We start from the raw sequence: 15,658 nt of genomic DNA, 5'->3' as shown, positions 1-15,658 counted from the left end.
TTACGTTACCCATCCAGTTCCCTCCAATGAGAGAGCCTCTGAGAGCAGAGCGAATCTCATTCAAACCAGGATGAACCAGAAATCCATCATTTATCATTGGCGAGCGGATTTATCCGCTGTAGCTTATACAGATTTTAGGAAGCTTTAAGTAGAAAAATCAAAACCTCTGGAGATATTTTAATCAAATATAAATGTGCTATGTAATTATAGATTTACAGATTCTGCTGACTCTGTTGGTGTAGGAAATTAAAGGAGGATGTTTCCAGAATAATTGTGTCATAAAAGGAGCTATAGGGACAGTTTCCTGGCCACCTCCTGTGCAGACTCTAAAGGGAAACACCTGATCCTGGAGCTTTTATTTCACTGGCTTGGATTTGAGATTTTATTGGCGGGGAAGAAAGAATTGTATATGCAGGACAGGCAGTCTGGAAGATGTTTATCTTCACCCAGTCAGCTGAAAAGATTGCATTGGCAGCATATTAATTCTTCCCTATTAAACATCTCCTTGAGAAGCTGACCTGTCCGGTTTACCCTGAAAAATGCTGAGAGGAAAAAATGCCTAAATAATCCAACCAGGTAAAATACACTGCCATGCAAACATTAAAACCCTCTTTTCATCTGAAACCCGAGGTAACTCTGGAGGAGCAGCAGAGATTCACAGCTCAGGTGGGTGAATTTAATAATGATTATGAATCTCTTCTTCTCTTTGGAAAAGTGGCAAGAGGAAAACAATTGTTGGCTAAAAGCCATGAGAAATTCAATTTACAGTTTAAAACAAATCAAATAGGGCAGACAGAATACAATCATTTTTATACAGAATACAGTCAGGTTTTATGGGTCTGACATAATATTCTAAATGTCATATTTACATTTGCTGTAAGTGGAAAAGCATCATAATGAACATAACTGCTATTCTTTAGCAAGGAAGGAGAATATGGTCAGATCTCATAGGAAGATGGATGCAGCTAAGCACAGGATAATCTTGGAAGAAAACCTGTCAAAGGATCTTCTTTCTGCAGAATATTGACCCATTTATTATCATTAATCTCTTCATTGTCATTATATTAAAGTATATTTATGTTTAAGCAAAGCTCAGTGAAAGTCTAAACCTAAATCCAAATGGGAATTGGATGAAAAAGTTAAGTTTCTAGGTGTGTAAAGTTGGAAGAGACATTTCTCAAAAGATTTGAGCTGAAATTACAGCAATGTGGTTCTGTAGTATTAACACCAATACATATCTACATATGTAATTGTTTTTTACATTATTAAATATAACTATGTATTCTGGGTGTGAATCCTTTTGCAAAGCACTACAATTCACACTAAAATATTCTATAATGATTACTCTGCCGCTCATTTCTTATCTTATTTTTCAGTTTTGTTAAAGAATTCACACTTTGCTGCATGGTGTGTCCATTTTATGTGCCCCCTTAAAGTAAAATACTGAATGAAGTTTCACCGGAGAACTAAAGCACACTTAATGAGGGACACTTTCAGCTTTCAGCCCTCCTGTCCTGACTTTCGTCATCTGTAAGTTTTAAAATTCAGCCCAAGGATCCAGATGGACCAACCAATAAAGACGTCCTGAATCTGCTGTGCAGATGGGGAATAAATACAACAGCTATGACTGATTTTGATTCTGTAAACATTTAAAGGTCTTAAAACTGACATCTTTCTCTGCATTAAACTGGGTCCATGTCATTTTATTTGTGGTTAGCAACTTTTTATAATCACAAGGCTGTCCTAATGATAATTATTAGGATATTAAAAATAGATAAAGATATCACTAAAGTTTAAACAAAATGGTGACCCTTTTAGATAGAAGCTGGAGAAACAAGGAACAAGCTTTCTAGAAAAATAAAAGTAGCTTATAGAAAAAAGAGGTGTGATCTATGCAGGTGAATAGAATGAGACTGTGATCAGCACATAACCTATTTACTGCAAAGCTGCAGGAAAGCACAGTCTTCCAGAAACAGGAAGCATTTTTTCCCCACTTCATTTATTCTAACTTTGAACCCAATTCCTTCAGGAACTATTACAAGAGAAAAATGTGAACAATGTTTACAGCATATTTCAGATAACAATTTTCTTCTGAACAACTAGTTTCCCTTTTCCCCTGAGCTAAGGGGTCAAAAATAAACTGTTGATGAAACAAAATTGAATAAGTGTTTATTTAAGCAAAGGTCTTGAACTATAATGACCCTCAGGTAATCAAACATTCAATGTCTGTCAGAATGACACAGAAAACTGAAGTATTTTTAATTTCTTGTTTATCAAAGGTCTTTTCTCCCATTTGCAGACTGGTATTAAAAGTTCATCCCCTTCAAAAATAAACGCTGAACGTATTAAAGGAAACACCAAGCCTGATCTCAGTTTTAAGTCAACGCTGAGATGATGACACATCTCAGCGTTGACTCTTCAGACAAGTTTCACTGTGATTCACAGAATAGATTCAGCCTAACTGAGACCCCAACCTGCAGCTGTTTCTTGTCCAGGATCTTTCCCCTTCACTTCCTCCCAGCTGTCAGCGTGTCCACCGCCCTGGATAAGGAAACATGCTTTCAGATTGCTCAGCGTTGATACCGGGACAGAGTGAGCAGCAGCAGCAACTGTCTGACTTCAGATTACTTTATAATCCTTATTGTGACTCATTCAGAGTAAGATTTTTGTGTTCAGGTCAAAACTGGATTAAGAAGTGTCAAAGTTTAATTATACTTTACAGTGGAACCAGACTGTAGGAGGAGAGTCTGGATTTTTAAGTCATTATACCTTTGTACACCTACCCTACCTAACAAAACTAAAAAAGGAATTTAAAACCTGTAGTTACTGGTTTCTTCACTATTAATGTAATTGGTATCCACTCTGAGTATAATGCATTTAGCAAAAGTAAATCACTCCATGCTGACAAACTGATCAGTTTGAGAAGTTAATTTTGAGATTCATCATAAGTGATTCCTGATTTAATTATTAAAAAAAAAAAATGATGTAAAGAAACAGAGTTAGATAATAGAAAAAGTTTTGTAAAAAAAAAAAAAAAAAAATATATATATATATATCATTATATATATCCTCTATGGACAGGATGACTTATGATCATACTTTGGACATGAGTATGAAATACTGTAATGACGTAATGTCTGACAGGTGAAAACACAGGTAGAAATGCACAACAGAACCAAACTGACAGGCCTTTTGTTCTTTTTCCATTACCACATAATTCACCAATTGCTATGTAAAAGAAAAACAAAAGTGTACATTTTACCTTTAAAGCACTGTAAATTTGATTTGTTATGATTGATTTATCTTGCCAGGAACAAAGCCCCACTACAGTATAGAGCTCACAGATCAGACAGAGAAAAGGTTGAGATCTTTTAGCTTTGAGGGCTGACTGGCTTTTTTAGAGATGTTTCCCACATAAAGGCCTGCCACATTGTAGTGAGAGGGTTTGTAATTGCGATTATTTGTGTAATACATAATTTAAGTTTAAAGAAAATAAAGTTTGTCTGGTAATGTTTTGAAAAAGATTTATGCAACTCTTTTATTTTTTATTACTAATTTCCAGAATTCCTTCTGATTGATTATTGCCTTGTTATATAATCTTCTGAATTTGAAAATATAAATTGCAAAGTTTTCAGATTTGATTCTGTGGAATCAGGTATTAGTTGTTAACTCCAATCAATTAACAATATCAATGTCAACAATATGAATGGTTCTTTCTACCAAAGCTGTTACTGTGCTGCCATCTAAAGGTTTATTTTACTCACTACAGAGCTAACAATAAGCAAACTGTTCCATTTTTTTAGCATAAACTTACTTACTTTTATGTCCAATCTTTAAAGCTAAAGCTGGTTACATGTCTGTCCCTCTTATAGAAGTGTAATTTTCCAACAATTATGTCAAAGGACAGATGTTTGCTGGGAAACAAATGGTTTTATAATTTTATCTTGAATAAATTCTAATATAACTTGAGACAGAACAGTTAAATCATAAAGCAAACATATTTAGACTATTCAACATGAAACACATAAAGATCAAAACAAATTACATTCCACATTTTTTTTCCGGTTATCAAACTTATTTTTACATTATGTGTACATAATGACAGATTATACAGCAAATGACTAAAACAGAACACCATGTTTTCTCTATCTGCTCCTTGAGCTGCTTCTCCTTGGTAATAAAACTGATTTGTTTAAAGCAGCCAGCCATGTGCGTGTTTGCCTCTTAGCTGACCTAACTCTGTGTTTGAGTCATCTCCTCCTGCGTGTGATGATGTCTGCCAGACAGCCACTAATAACAGGGTTTAGGCTGCAAAGAGATCATTGGAGTCACACATGTGGTTGAGAGAGTGCATAGTCAATACACCTGGTTCAACACATGAAAGAGTTTCAGAAACATAACGTGCCTCGGACCTGGTGCATCATATCACCAGGTATGAGTTACTGCAGTTACATTTTTCTTCTGTTTGTAAGTTCATCTGCTCTGTTTCCGGAGAGTGTTAGTCATCCTTAATTTTCATCTCTGGTAAGGATGTGTAAAAAGCTTTACAATAAAATAAAGTCCTCATCCAGCTTTGTTTGTGACAGGTAATGAACTTGAATAAATTGAGATTTTTTCATTTGATTTTAAGGACGACATAAACAATTTATCCAGAGTCACCAGATATAGTAGGAGATATAGTATATGTAGGAGTCCAAACCTACATTTAAAAATAAAATTAAACAAAAAGAAATGATCACGATCAACAGTTGTAGTAAAAGTGAAAGTAAAATTTTGTTCCCCTATCCTGTTTATTTTAGATGTTGATAGAGCTGATGACAAAAAAGTTTGAACAGGATCTCTTCTAGAATAGATTAGCTGGATTTATTTATTGCACTCATCAAAGTCAGAACACAAATAAAGTTTTTATTTGGGTAGGATTATCAACTTCAATCATAAATGACAGTGAAAAAATATAATTCCACTATATCAAGCTCTGTGAATTGCTGAAAGAATGTGACAGGCGAAGAAAATCGAGGTTTGATTTCTGTGACAGATTTTAATTTTTCTCTGGCACTTCAAAGCTGTTATAACAAACAAACAAACAAACAAACAAACAAACAAACAGACACAAGCTTGTATACACACCAAAAGGACAGAAAAGTTAAGTTTGAAAGGAAAAATTATGAGAAAAACACAAACAGGAGTGCCAAGACTTTTAAAAAGTGACCAAATGATGTGTTTAAAGGTTAATCTATCAGAGAAGGATGAATATTATTAGTCACTTTAACATGAGGACGGCACTTTCCCCTTAAACTGTTGAAAGTGATGCAAGATGTTACAAAAAGCCTTAATATGAAGATTTTGTTCCAGTTGTGATTGTTTATAAATGTCATGACTCAACTGACACTTAATATTTTAAACATTAACAATGTCAAGAAAAAACATATTTAAAGGACTTTTAATATTGTTCAAAGTGGCAGAAGAACTTTGCTTTGTTTTTTTTCGTTTTTACAGAAGATAGAAAAGTGGTCAATTTTGGCACAAATTTTATCTATGATGCGGCGGAACACAGAAAATTAACATAAAATACACCAACACTGCAAAAACACTTTTACGTCATGATTGATTCAATACATTAAATAATTCAAGCAGCATTTTCTACTGCAAACCAAGCAAACTTGAAGGTGAATTAACACACTTTTTGAAACAAATAACTGCATCACAATTGGCAAATATTCACAAATTAGCTTAAACAACAGCTCAAATGATCATCATTATGCAGCATGTTGATATGGAACAATCCAGGAGTTTTCAGTCATTTTCTTCCTGTGTTGTAATACTTCTATGCTTTCATCCTTCGGATTATAAATCAGTCTCTTTATATGTTTGATATTGTTAAAACAAATTCTCCCTCTTCCAGAGTTATTTATTGGCTTTTTGCAGCATAACCAGCATTGATATTTTTAATCTGCTGCACTTGGAGAATTTCTTATTAACAAGTTGAAATTAAAGAAAAACGAGGTGAAGGCAAGGAGTGAATTTTAACTTGAGTCTCCTATTTCCCAGTTGTTCATTCTTCTGTAAGATTTCAAGTTCAATCTTTTAGCTGTTCAGATGCTGTAGAAGGAAAAAAATCCTAACCTAAACCAGAAAATAACACATTGGGCTTTAACATAAACATTTTTGTTATAGTTTTGCATGGCAAAAAGTTCTTGCAGTGACACAAATGTTCAGCGTTTGTGATGAACAGTCATCTTGTGAGCACGCGTAAACTTATGAAAGAGCTGTAATTCTCTGATCAGTCTAATCAATAGCATGATTGCGACAGAAGAGGGGAAGATGAGTGATTGAAACCATTGTCTTATTGTGTTACCAATTGTTACCTCCAACAAACAGCATGTTCCTTCATTCCTCTGCCTTAAAATATTGCTACATGTAGTTGAAATAAATTGAAATAAATGTTTTCTGAAACTGTAGTGTGAGAAGTGCACTAGTAATCAAGAAGACTTCAGGGCATCCATGAGTGTCCAAAAGCACCAGAACCATCTCCTCTTTGGAGGTGTGCTACGAAAATGTGCTGCCACCAGCGAAGAGCTCATCAAACACCATCAGCAAGTGGGGGTAAGTGGATCTTTACACAGTAGTACCTACTACTGCTACAAATTATTTGGGAAACTTGTAAGCTCAATGAAAGTCAAGACAATTACTGTATTGTGCCGACATGGAAGCATCTTGACGATCCATTCGTGTGTGCGCTTGCCACCCAGGGAAGTGGACTTTCTTCCAAACCTCCTGAAAGTACTATCATGAATAAAGAATATTATTAAAATGTCCTCCATGACTAATTTCTCCAGCAGCCCAGGCACATTTTGGTGATCTCTGCATTCTAAAGCATGATGGAGCACAAAGCCCAGAATGTAAATGGCTCGATAGCAAAAAAGCCATCAATGTGAAATAAAATCTAAGCACTAATTAGTCAATAATACTTCATTAATAGTCATGACTTTGACCAGAATTAGACATCCAGCATGAGAGAGAGAGAACTGAACAGCTACTCTGTGGATAGTCTTAAAACTTAAGAGCTTCTCAAGTTTTTAGCACATTAGAGAAACATGTAACAAAAGAAATGCTGAAGTCACAAAATGCATCCTTTGTGTCACTGCAAAAATGAAATAAAAAAAAGAGGCTGAATGTTTTTGGTGGATGTTCTTGTCTGTTTATGATATAAACCTGCTTGTTGTAAGGTGCTGAAAGAAAATCCTACAAAAGTAATAATGAACCTTTTAATGTCCATAATTTCCTTTTAAATGTTTTAGAAATTGTTTTTTTTAATTATTTAAATTGGATGATATTAATAGATCTGTAATCTGAATTTGAAATATTTATTAAAATGGTATTGTAAGGGTATAAACCACATAAACATGTGGTTCTCTCTCAAAACCTCATACACCATTAGTTATTTTATAACTACAGTGTTTATTTGAATGACTAGTTGCAACCATTATAAAACTTTAAAATGTTTGTGCCCAATATCCACCTCAATCCTTTTCTTAAAAATATATAAAACTTTCATTAAAAAGAGCTATGCTGTTGAGGAAAGGTATTGTCCCTTTTATGGATTTCTTCAGTTTCTTCTGTGCCACTTCAAGACCTCACTGACTTGCCGTAATGGATGTAAAAAAAATATTTTCTTTCAGAAAATTATGCAGCCTTAAGCTCAGTCTCACTCTAGAGCTGGATTTATTAAAAAATCCCAACAAAAAAAGGCTTTTGTGTGTCCTAGTCAAAATCCAAACTTAAATCCAATTGAGATGCTCCAGTGTAGTTAAATTAAAATATTTCCTAAATGAACAACAGGTTGAAGCTTCTCCACAGCGATGTAAAAGACTCAAAGCTTAATAGCAGTTGTTGCTGCCAAGACTGAATCTAACAGTAAATAGACTAAGGTGGCAATTGCTTTTCATATTTACTCCCGTTATCTTTGTAAAATTAGTTTAAAATGAAAAATAAAGGAAATTGGTAAATGGATGAACAGTTTTTCCCCATCAATGGATACTGTCAGACTTTCTTAGACATTCCCTTGAGTTTGAAAAATTTAGAGTCCAATCCAAGGCAACTAAAACAGTCAGCAGCCATGGGGAATGTGAATTGAAAGAATAAAGAAAACTTCTAATACATCTTTGAGGCCAAAAGTACTTTAACACAACAACACAAAGCACAAACAAGAGCAATAAAATTACAATAAACACAATCAACATCTTTATCTGTCTTTAATATTTAAAGTCAGCAAATATCATTGTGATGATTTCATTTTAAACTTAGCTTGTGTCAGCCTGTGCTGAGGCTCTAACTGCACATCTTTTGTTCTTCTTTTTTTTTTTTTTTTACCAGTAAGACATCTGATTTAAGAAACTATTAGAAATGCAGCAAGTCTCTCCGTATCTACAGTACATACACAAAATGACAAGTGTGACATTCTCAGTTCAAATTTCTAAAGTCCTCGAGTGATTTCTCCTCAGTTCTGGAGCACAGCTCTTTGATCGCCGTCCCTGTGAGCAGGGGACACAGTGCATTCAACAACAGCTGTTGTGTTACCTCCTCTGTCCCTTCTCTGCCTCCTGCTGAGTGACATCAGCCTGGTTGGGAATCACAAAGCTGAGACTTTGACGATGTTGGTACCAGCAGAGCTTGTTGTGGTCTGGATGCTGGGAGCCGCCGGGTGACCCAGAGGCGGCAGCGGCCTTCTCTGCGGCGGCCCGTGGAGGCCGTCGGCGTCAGGGGCCAAAGCGGGAGGCGTAGGGAGGCTGATGATGGCCGTGGTGATGCGGCCGCTTTTGCAGTTGATCCTTTTACTCTCATCAGTTCTCAGATTGAGGTTTGAGCGACTTTTAGAGAAGAAAGAAAAACAGACCATGAGTGACTGTTGCAGAGTTCAGTTAGAGTTCAAGTTTTCATTTTTATTGAACTTTAAATGTAATGTGTTTGATAAATTTAAAAAAAATCTAAAAACTCACATAAACTTGCTTGTTGAATTAATCTCATCAAGTGTTTTTTCCATCTAAACTTAAAGTTCTTGAGGTGGATTCAAAGATGTTTATTTGTCTTTCATAGCCTGTCATTTCTTTTATGTGTATAACCTTTTGTGTCGTATTTATTGCTGCTTCAAGTAAAATCTCTTTTTTGTTGAAAAAGAAGTTTTTAATCCCAATGAGGTTTTATACTGGTAACATAAAGGTTAAATAATATATAGTTTTAAGCAAATCTCGCCTCTCATATTAGGAGAACATCGTATTTTCTATTTTCTATTTTCAAGGTGCTGTTGTTTCCAGATGCTTTAGAATCAACATTAAGTAAGGTTGCATTATAAGCAGCTAAACAGTGTCCCCTAGTGGGTTGTCTTGCAATTACAACCCTTCGCTTATCTTCTTGGATTAAAGACCTAATATTCATTCTTTCACCTACCCAGATATGCATCTATGTTCAATATAAAACCTGTTTATAAAATTAATGGCACTCTAAACCTATTCTATAAAATTAAAGGCACAAATAAATGTTAACACTGACACATAAGTTCTGTCACAACTCCAACATTAATAAATTACAGATTTTCAAATATTTAAAAAGTCTCTTACTAATGTTCTCAATTTAGCATCTCTTTGCAATATGTATTAGCTATGCAACTTTCCAATAATTTATTAGTGTTAATGTTAATTAACACTTAATGTTAACAACATTGTTATGCAACAACAATTAATGTTGTTGCATAAAATAAACTTTTAATGGAGTGAATTAAAAAAATAAACCTCAAATTTATAAAAGTGAGGTCTTCATGGCCAGTTACCACAAGTGACACAGTTGACTCAACATCCTCAGACCTAAAACCCTGCTGACACTTTCAAGCTTTTTCTGCTCAATTTCACCTGCTTGTGTGTGATAGTGGGTCAGCGCTCTGTATGTGAAGAGCGCTGAGCTCCTGCAGGGGGCCCCGGTGTGATGGGACTGGGTTCGCAAGGGACAGGTTGGCATTGGGCAGTGGAGTATTTTTCTTTCCACTAGCGCCGCAGCAGGTCACCGCAGGACTGTCGTGGCTGGCTATTGAGGAACTGTGTGATGGATAGGTCTGCAATGCTGTTTCCAAACAGTTCTGCTCATACACCTGCTCATCCACAAACTCATGGGCCTGAAAAAGACACAACGGTTCCAGAAAAAACCAAAACAGAGCACAATGTTATATGTAGTTTATTTTCAAATGGAAACTTTTAGAATGACTCTCCTCTAAAATATTTTTAGCTTATTATTTTGGCTGTTTGACATAAAGTGTAAAAAGTGTTTGCCCCTTACAGATTTCTTCTGTTTTTGTTTGTGTCACTCTTGGTCACCACACCTGCAATCCTTTGCACTGGATTATGGCTGCAGAATTGTTTCAATTCAGCTACACTTTGAGCATGAACAGCAAATTTCAACTTAGGCCAAAGTATCTCCATGAGATTTTTTATCTGGACTTTGAATAGGCTACTCCACAATCATCTTGTGGCTTTCATCCAGAATGTGACTTTCTGGCTATGACCTTATATTCTCTCTTAGAATTTTTTGCTAGAGAACATAATTAATGATTCCTTCGATTATGACAAGTCTATAGGTTATGGAAAATTAAGCTTACATCACAAAAATGTGGTTAATCGCATTAATGATATCTAATTCATTATTTAACGAGAGTGGCATTATATTCACACTAGGCTGGTTTGGGGAAACTATTTATGTTAATAAGAAAAATTGTAAATTCAGTACTGCATTTTCTATTTACATGGGCAGTTGTTGGATATCAGAATGTGCTTATGATGTGAAGCATTAAAATGGCAAAAACAAAACAAATTTCTAAGGGGGAAAATATTTTTTTACGTCATTGTTTAATGTTTTAAAATGTGGTTTGTAAAAGTAATAAAGATAGCTTACTTTCAGTGATAACAACTACTACCTGACAGATGTTGAATTTTAGTATAAGAGACCTGTGGCCTCTTCCAGTTCGTTTCTGTCATTTACTCTCCAGATTTAATTAAGGGAGGACTCCAGACTACCTCTGCTATCACAATAGGTAAGTTGGCGTACATCTTATGCAGCTTCCCCAGCTAAAGAAATCCTGAATTAAAAAGCTTTGTTGGTTTTCTATTATTCTCCCTCAGTAACCACTGACAACATGCATATTACACATATTTCTCGCTGCACAGCATAAGTTCCTACCACTTTTTCTTTTCCGACAACCTCGCTGTGTCACATGTTCACTGTCAAACTGACGTAAAAATTTAGAAGTTTGGCAGTATTTCTGCCAGCACTTTCTTTTCTGCTTCTGACTGACTTCGACACTCAGACTCAGTGAGTGGGTTAACTGTACTGTCAAAGTGATAGACGTATCTAACAGAAGCAAAACTCCCTGAAGTCTTTTTTTAGATCAACGCTCCCAGCGTCAATGTCAACACTTCCAACAAGGTACCATTACATGAACAAAAACTGTTCATCGACTGTCACAGCGAGAAAAGTCTGCTGTGCAGCTGAACTGTATGCCTTCTATTTTTTTAAATAAATATGTACTTCCAGCTTAATTATTTAACAACCTGTTACTGAACAAGGTGTGAATAAACACTTGAGTGAGTGTTTAAAGTAAAACAGAGAGGCATTCTCACTGTAGTTTTCTCCAGACAGCGCAGCAGGTGGTGGTGTTGGCTCTCTAACAGGGAGATGGACTTTATCAGCTTCTGCTCATCTTCTTCCGAACCCTGAGTAACAACACACAGACAGTTATCTTATCAAAATGAGTCAAATAATATGCCACAGTCTGGATAATGTTCCTAAGAAGAGGTTTTAAAAATTACTTAATCAAAAATATGTAGAAAGGAAAATTATGCTTTCTTTGATTCCTTTAATCTGTTTAACTTTTTTTTTTTAAATAATGAGCAATAACTCTGCTGATGTAAATAATTACTTTTCTGCTTGATAGGAATTGATGCTTTGCCATAAATCTTACTTTTTTTTAGTATTTTTTAATACTTAACACTGTGCTTCCCGTGGTCCAGTTACTTTAAAAAAAACCCCATCAAAACAATTTCCACTTTTATTTTGTTGAACAAAAGGCATTAATTCTAAAAACGTGTTATTGAGAGCTTTCTCACTAAATTATTGATGTTCCCACTGAGTGTTATTAGATGTTGCATTCAGCTGAATAGTTATTGATATCTAAAAGAGAGGAAAATAACTGTTGGAACGGCTGATGGAAATTTCTCCAAACAGCACTTGTTTTTGAGTCAGCATCTCTAATAAAGCTTAGCCTCAAAGTAATTAGATTTGGCAAAAAATGAAAAGAGAAAATAAATTAATTATCTCCTTGCAGCTTGCATTGTTACTCAGGAGGATTTGGGTAGGAGGCTTTGCAGTCCAAGGACTCTTACTCACATTCCAGGAACATGAACAATACAGTGATGTGGGCTGCAGAACAAAACTATTTCTGATCAAATGATGATTTGTGGCGCTGTCCTCTAAACACAAAGGTTTAAAGTTAGGCTCTCCATCTGCAATATAATCCAGATCATGGGAAAAGGATAATACCTTTTGCTGGCAACTGTTTGGATTTCCACTGTTTACTGGTCAACTTTTTAAAAACTATTTTCATTTTATTTAACTAGAATGGAAACTATTTGTGCTGGACTGAGTGCCCCATCTGCTCAAAAGTCCCACTGTGAATGCTGGTGAAGTACAGGTTTATTTTATTTTTATGATCTGTTCAGTTTGGCAGTCAAGTTAACCAAGCGGTGATCGTCCTCTCTATCAACTGTTTGTTTATCATTCTTGTTCTTGTTGAACAGGAGTAAAAATATAACTTCAAATAAAGTCCCAAATGATGGCTGCAGGGAAAATAATTTTCTTTCTGAAAAAGAAGAATCCAAAAAAGTAAACACAAAACTAGCTTCACAGAAGAAATGTCATTCATGGTACTTTCATTAACTGTTTACAACCTGCTGACAACGAATAATAAAGCTTTTCATCTTCCTGTATTTGTTTGTTTATGTGGGCGTGTTCTTGCGTGTGTGTGTGTTACAAAGGACAAACCAAGTTATTCTCAACTCTTTAACTAACAGGCATCTGAGCATTGAATAATCAGCTATAGCTTGCTGCAGGAGACAAACAAACAAACAAATATCTAATTAAATTTGATTAAATATTTTATAAAATTGGCCATCTTTTTGCATTATTTATACAATTGTGAAAATTCATGAATTTAATTTAATATACAGTAACTGGATAAGTGACTGTTTTTTCCCATTTATGGTAAACCTTTGCTAACTAACTCAACCACAAGGTGATGCGCTTAGTTGCCCTGAGGGTTTAAGATTAACTTTCAACGTACAATATATGCCATAAAAACAACAAAAAAAGAGTAATAAAAAACTCAAAGTGATTCCATATTTGCTTCTGCAACGTTGTTGCATTGGGTCTTAAGGACAGATAATAGTTGGTCCAAAAATTGTAAATAAAGAGGGCTTCAACAAAGATTTGTATATCAAGAGTACATACATATTAAAGCTGAATTTAGGCTAATTTGCAAAGATCTATGGAGATAAAATGTTAGTCTCTACGTATACAAAACTGGTAGAGATGAAAATAAAGATAAGATTGCAGAAAAAGGTGGTTCAACAAACTTTTGACTCTGGTCAACAGTTGCCCGAAATAGGATAACTGTCTTAAACTGGTCAAAATTACACACTTAAATTTTTTTAAATGGGCACTACCTGTCATAGTTCAGAGGTAACTTTAAGAATTAGTAAAGTAAAGAGATGAATAAACAAAGGAGTTTCACCAAAAAGGAGTTTCTGCTTTCATCTCTAATTGAGACAAACAGGGAACATGTTTGGTTAACATTAGATCAGCGAAATGATTGCAGCTCTTAAAGTATCTAATCACTACTCCTCTTTGCTTCCCTGAAACATCACAATGATCTGCCTGCTTCCAAAACAAACAAAAAAAAACATCCATCATGATGAACAGAGCCATTTGAACTAGCTCCGAAACAAACATGCCTGTAGCATTTGATCCATCAGCAGCCAGGCTCGAAATGTGAACACAAAGGCAACTGTGTCACTTCGATATGAAAAGCAAATATTATGGTATCAGCATTCAAATGGATAAAGCTGTAATGGCCTCCTAGAGAGGTCATCATCCAGCCTGACAGCATAATCGATAAATCCCCCTCTGTGAAAACGAGCTCCTGATTTGTGTAACCAATAAACGGCTGTCAAAGTATGAAATTACCCGAATGTGAACAGACCTGCTGTGAACTTCTAATCTAACTATAAGCTGTGAGAGAACCAGTCATTTTGTCATATATTCCACCCTCACTTTTACCCCAGACCCATGAAGCGCCACTGACTGACTGTCAGCGGTGACACCACTGTAATTTGATGCACCAGGACGCTGGCAGCCACATCACAGACCCACACAGAGGGATGGACTGGTTTGCTCAGCACTCACAGATGGCATTTATATGATAATTCCAACCACTTCCAGACACCCAGGAGCTTTCACACTGGACTCGATTAGATCCAAATGGATTTTGGTGGCCATCTGCAAATCACAGAGTATGTCACTGAAAGCAGGAGTGATGCACTGGATGGGAAGGATATGGGCAATTTGCTCATGCATTACCAAACACATTTTTTTTTTCCATGGTGGTTGTGAGTTTTTTTTAAAGCTAAGCATAAAAGTGGAAAGGAGCAGGGATGAACATCTGCTGTACCAAAAAACAGGTTGCCTGATATGTGCAGGTGGATACCGATGCATTTAAAAGCATATGGAAGAAATAGTTTGACAGCTTAAAAACTTTCAGAACTTCCTTACTGCCATTAAACTCCTTCAAAAGTGTATAGAGAAGTGATTTGAATTTAAAGAAACAAACTGGGTTTGTTTAAAAACTAAAGATCAGGACAAAAATTACAAAACTTCAGTTAGAGGGATTTATGTGTGGAATAAATGTAGTGAGAAGTTAAAACTTTGTTTTTCATTCTTTATAAATAAAAAATGTATAAAAATAAATTGCTAAACATATATAATAAGGTTCGATTGTGATTGTACAATATATTTTCTTGTATCAGTTTGTTCACAAACTCTGCAGAAATTCCTTTGTATTTTCAAAAAATGTACAGGAAAGATTCAGCTGTTTTGACTTTCATGATGCTGCATGTATAACAAAGTGAAGATATAAAATTATACTTCCTTCTACACTTTTTTCAGTCACACTTTGGTGATCTTGCCATTCACAGGAATTTAAATATTGTTTATTTTTCTGTATTAGTTGTATATTTTTTTTATTTATTTATTTTTTTTCTGCATTTTCTGTGGGTTTTTTTGTTTGTTTTTTCAACATTGCAAATTTTTTCTTTTTGTACTCGTGTATGGAAAAGTTAAAAGTGACCAAAATAAATAAACAACATCATGTAACGATTTTGACCACTTCATTCTGCTTTTCCCTGCCAATTCAGTACCTGTTTGTCCTTGCATGGTCAAGAGGCGGGGTACAACCTGTACGTGTATTCATGTCCAAATCAGAAGGTGATTTGGACGGTTTCGACGGTTCTTCCAAATCACCTTCTGCTGTGATTACAGCTGAACATCTTCTCAGTCAGGTTGGATA

At 35.3% G+C, this 15,658-nt stretch overlaps 1 protein-coding gene across 2 annotated transcripts in view; it reads right to left on the bottom strand.

The window, feature by feature from the left end:
* Positions 1 to 4,879: 4,879 nt before the first annotated feature.
* Positions 4,880 to 15,658, bottom strand: part of LOC116711117 (potassium voltage-gated channel subfamily D member 3-like) — a 93,490-nt gene continuing 82,711 nt past the window's right edge. Inside the window, exons 5-7 of one of the 2 annotated variants that reach the window (XM_032550498.1) lie at positions 11,661 to 11,753; positions 9,903 to 10,162; positions 4,880 to 8,867 (exon numbers count right to left, since the gene is read on the bottom strand). In XM_032550498.1, the coding sequence (XP_032406389.1) occupies positions 8,630 to 8,867; positions 9,903 to 10,162; positions 11,661 to 11,753 (591 nt within the window). In that variant the 3' untranslated portion in view covers positions 4,880 to 8,629. The remainder of the gene's footprint in view (positions 8,868 to 9,902; positions 10,163 to 11,660; positions 11,754 to 15,658) is intronic. The other variant, XM_032550499.1, reaches the window with a different exon arrangement.

Source organism: Xiphophorus hellerii, chromosome 20 (genome assembly GCF_003331165.1).
Source record: "Xiphophorus hellerii strain 12219 chromosome 20, Xiphophorus_hellerii-4.1, whole genome shotgun sequence".
NCBI lineage: Eukaryota > Metazoa > Chordata > Actinopteri > Cyprinodontiformes > Poeciliidae > Xiphophorus > Xiphophorus hellerii.
Note: the sequence above shows the minus strand (reverse complement) of the source record. Positions and strands in the feature narration are given on the sequence as shown.